Here is a 4,747-nt window from a genome sequence, read left to right as displayed (position 1 = left end):
AATAATAAAAATGTTTTTATCGTAAATGCATTGGAAACCCTGAAATACGTATTTTAAATAAGGAGGTATTCTTTTAGTTCTTAGGTCAGAGAAAGGTGCAATTGTATTTTCTACTTTCTCTTATAATAAACTGAAAGACATATAGTTATGTAAATAATAGCTAAATTCTCTAATATTTCATTACTACAACTAAAATCAGCTATGGTAACTCTACTGCAAATTACATATCTTCATTTAGAACAACTACAAAATTCTACTCAGAATAATTATCATAGTAGAAAATAATCTTCAAAGTTATATTTTAAAGAAACAATTTGTGGAAAAAGCACTAGAAAAGGTCAGAAGAATTAAATTCTAAGCTGGCTTTTCTTACTATATGTTTGTGGTGATGTCATATAAGACTCAATTATACTATCAGTAAAATGGGGCCAATGATTGATGTATTTTTTTTACTTCACAAGGTTCTTATGAGGGAAACAGATAATAGATGGGAATTATTTTGAACTTTTATAAAGAAAATCTCTGTACTATTAAAATTTTTCAATGTCATGATATAATACTGCTGTTTATAATTTTTTGTTATCAATTAGTATGTCTTTTTTAATATTTGTAGTTTTACTTTGAGGCAACCACCAGAAAAGTTTACTTGTATGTAATAAAGTCACATTTTAAAAATGGATCCATTTTAAGGTTATGGGAAGTTGACTTTAGAATTAGCATGTCATCTCTTTCTTATTTGAAATGAAAGGCAGATGAAAGATTTTTTTGATCAATGATTCAGCCTCTGTCATGGGCTTTGTGCAGTTTGAAGTCTACTATCTGTTAAAAGAATTTGTCAGAGGCCTAGTGACAGAATGATCTTCCCTTTGGAAAAGACCAAGTGAGGAAAACAAGAGTGAGGGGAATGTTCTCAGTATCTGCAGTTACACAGTTCCTCTCTCCCAAGGGCAGAGGTGTGCAGACTGGAGTGTAAGTTCGGGAGACCTGTTCCTACATGAAGTCTTTTTACTAACTCAGAGGAATCACTGCACCTGTCTGGCATAGATTTCTTCATCTGATCCATTCTCTTCAAATGCATTCTCTTTCTCTATTTCCTTCTCTGGAACCAGGACAGAGATCCTGAGTTCTGTGCATGCCATGATATATAGGTGCTCAGTACTGAAAAGGATGATGATAGTGTTGTGTGGAAATGAATAGTTTGGGAGGGCAGCTAAACACAATCCACAACCATTAGGTTCTATTCCTGACTCTGCCATGCTCTGGGAGCAGTATATGACTGTAGTAAACTTCCTCTTACCTTGACATAGTTCTCTATAAAACTGACTCTGTAACATTTGACATCTGCCTCCTCTGAGGAGAGTTGACAAGGATTAATGAGATCATGCTGCCAAAGGCCAGACCTTTTAATAAAAGCTGCTAATTATAGGCAGAGCATCAGTGGGTGAGTCTATAACTAAAGTCTGATCCTTCATCTGTGTCAAATGCTCCTGAAATGGGTGACATCATTGGCACATGTAAAAGAACATTTTGCTGGAGAAGTAAAAATGATTAAGAGGGAGGAAATTAGGCCTTTGAAGAAAGATGCAAAGACAAGAAGACAATCGCTCCACATGGAGGAAGGGTGAAGATGATGTAATGTTCTCTTCATTGACAAGAAAGAACCTTGCCTAGAAGTGGAAGTGAATATATGTGCACTGCATTGAGTACAGAAAGTGCAGATAAAAATTCATCAGAATGGTCGACAAGACATGAGAATGAGAAGTTTAGAGAAGGGGTATTTGGAAAACAGGTATTGTACATGTTTTTGTTAATAGTTTTATATCAAACAGACTTTTCTCTAACTTGGTGAAAATTACACAGTTAGGAGGTCTAGTGCCTTTAGAAGCTGCTTTAACTCTTTTAAAGGTAAAATATGCTTTCTGAAATGGAGGATGTTCTGAGGGGATTTTTTTTTTTTTTGGCCTCTTTCTGCTGAGATATGAATTCCATTTTCTTTCTTTCTTACACACTCTATATAACATTTCTTACTAGGTTCCTCTTCAGCCTTTTTAAAAAAAATCTGGTTCACAGAAAGAACTCTTGCTCTATTTCGACAGATTGAAGACTTCATTGTCAGGTATAATGCGTAGCTCCTCGCTGAAGGGACCCTAGGAGCCCTTAACTGTATTGGGCAGTATGAGCAACTTCCCAGGCCACCTCCTGCTAAGAGAAGCACTCTTCCCAAGGGTCCTGAATGAAAGATTGCTTTCATTCCTTCTTCCTCCTTCTTCTCCTCTTTCCCTTCCTCTTTTTTTTCTTTCAACGAATTTTCACTGAGTATCTATCAAGTAATAATTCCAATGGTAGGCCCCACATAAACGTGAACTTCATGTTGGCATGTATAATAATTCCAGGTTTTCAGCAATGAGATTGTATATGCCTCCACTTCCAGTTGGTTACTGACTTTTTTATAACAGATTTTTTTTTTGGTTCTGTTAATCATCTCTTTTAAACATTAGTGAATATATTATCCAATGGAAAAATGTGTGTACCATACATATATGAACATATCCAAAGGAATAAATTGAAACTTTCAAAGATTGTCCCAATATATCTTCAGAATGGAGTCTCCGATCAGCCCTTGAAACCATTTCTTCTTCAAATGTCCAAAGCCTAACAAGCAACCTTAAGTGTACAAGTTGGGTTTTATTTTACACATTATATACTTTTTCAAATTATCAGTCAGTGTTCTACTGCCTTGAGAATTTGCAAGCTGAGCTTTCCCTAGACATATTTTATATTTCATATTGTATACCCATACTAAGACAATTGAATGGATTTGGGCAAAGATTAAGGGGGAGTCATTCTCAAACGAGGCTGACCATCCTCTTACAGGGGCACTGTGCTTTACTAACCAGAAGGCCTCGGAAAGCTACCAACTAGAAATGTAACAAAACACAACCATCTACATTTGCATAATTCAATATTTACTTTCCATTAACATAGCTAGTATTCTTGTAGTATTGCCTATTGAATCGGTCTAGTAAAAAAATATTTTATTTTTCAACTGTTTCAGGATCTTATCTATATTCTACCAATATGGAAAGGGAATTTTTTTAAAAAACCTGTTTGGTGGTATGGTAAACTCACTGTGCTAAGGTGGGAAGACACTTGGATAACAATTTCAACCACATGATTCACCAGCCAGAAAATAATAACAGTAATAATATCAGTAAGTGGAAAAATTTTTCATTTCGATTGTATTTTTTTAATGTATAATTTTTTTCACATATGCTATTATTCAATTTCCATCATATTCCTTCTGAGATTTGGTTTTTTAAATCTGGAAGATAGGGATAGTAACTCCTACTGTGTCTACTTCAGAGGGTTACTGTGAGGATGAAAGACAAAGAATATGTAAAATTGAATTTAGAATCAGAGAGCACTGTGTAGTAGTATTATACACAGTCATGTGAAGAGCCAGTTTGGGATGTATTAACAATATTAAGGATCAGGAGAGAAAAGAATGAGACTGACTTAATTTGTCAGCTGTGTGGACTTGGAGGCAGCATACCCTGCATGCTTTCTGAGTCTCCCACAGATCAACAACACTAAATTAATAACCATAGGCCTGTCAATTAGAGGAATGCTGGCTAAAGATGCATTTCCCAATCTTATATCCCATACATGTGAGTTAGTCCTGGATGATTCCAAGTTGTCTCCTGTACATCAGGGCTGGGAAAGTTCTTTGCACACGTACATTTACAGGAAGCTCTGTTTTTCTCTTGGGAAAACATTGCTCTGGAAATAACTACAAAAATATTGTCAGATACTGCCAAAGACGCTCTCCTTGCATGTGCTGAAAACCATTACATCAACTGGTGTGGGGCATGAATGTCACAAGGTTGCGCTATGACATTTCCCTTCTGTTACTTTCTCAAAGCACTTTTCTCAGTGTGAGATATACACTCCATGTACTCCTGTAGTCAGGAAAATCTATAGATGCTTAAATGCCTGGAAGCATTTCTCTTTCAGTTCACAATAGCTTTATCTCTGTGCTGAAATAAAATGCTTTTCAATCAGAATCCCCTAACAACGAATACAGATGGAATCTGTCCCATCAGAGCAGAAAACCACCACATTCAGAAAGCATCAGAGATTTTTAAAACACATTGACAGAGCTAAAATTCATTTACCTGGGCAATTATGTCTGTAATTTCTGAATAACTGTGGCATCTTCCCACGCAGGACCTGGCCAAAAAGTCTTCCACAAGCCTCGTTCCAATGCCATAACCCCTGTGGATAAAGGAAAGGGTGTGGTCTGAAAATAATATCTAAGGAATCAGCGAAGTCTGTTAGTGTTGAACAATGGATTCATATGTTTAGCACTTGTGCAAATGAATAACAAACTAAACCAAAAATGACGAGTCAAATGGCTTTGGCGGGGGGCTTCTTGTTTGTCCCATAGACCACAGAAGCAGAGTGCAACACACCCAAGCAATATTAAGTGGTCTGCAAGCAAGGGTGTCTGACCAGAATCAAGACTGGCCCAAGCTTGACAGTGTACATTAAAATTAAAAAAGGTTGGGATCTGTTGCCTGATGCTTCTCATTGGCGACTAACTTTATCACCGTTAACTATTGACAGAAACAGAATTGAGAGTCTGTTAATAGCTAACTTGTTTGCTACAGGTGTGATATCTGGATGCTCTCTATTCTTTTAGCACAGTTATCCCTATAGAAAGGCAGGCATTTCCAGGATGGGCTCC

General features: G+C 36.5%; 1 protein-coding gene across 1 annotated transcript in view; it reads right to left on the bottom strand.

Moving 5' to 3' along the window:
• Positions 1-4,747, bottom strand: part of TRAPPC3L (trafficking protein particle complex 3-like) — a 39,685-nt gene that overhangs the window by 29,228 nt on the left and 5,710 nt on the right. The window contains exon 3 of the mRNA XM_012650137.1: positions 4,176-4,275. Coding sequence (XP_012505591.1) covers positions 4,176-4,275 — 100 coding nt within the window. The remainder of the gene's footprint in view (positions 1-4,175; positions 4,276-4,747) is intronic.

The sequence above is a fragment of the Propithecus coquereli genome, unplaced genomic scaffold, assembly GCF_000956105.1.
Source record: "Propithecus coquereli isolate 6110/MARCELLA unplaced genomic scaffold, Pcoq_1.0 Scaffold313, whole genome shotgun sequence".
NCBI lineage: Eukaryota > Metazoa > Chordata > Mammalia > Primates > Indriidae > Propithecus > Propithecus coquereli.
Note: the sequence above shows the minus strand (reverse complement) of the source record. Positions and strands in the feature narration are given on the sequence as shown.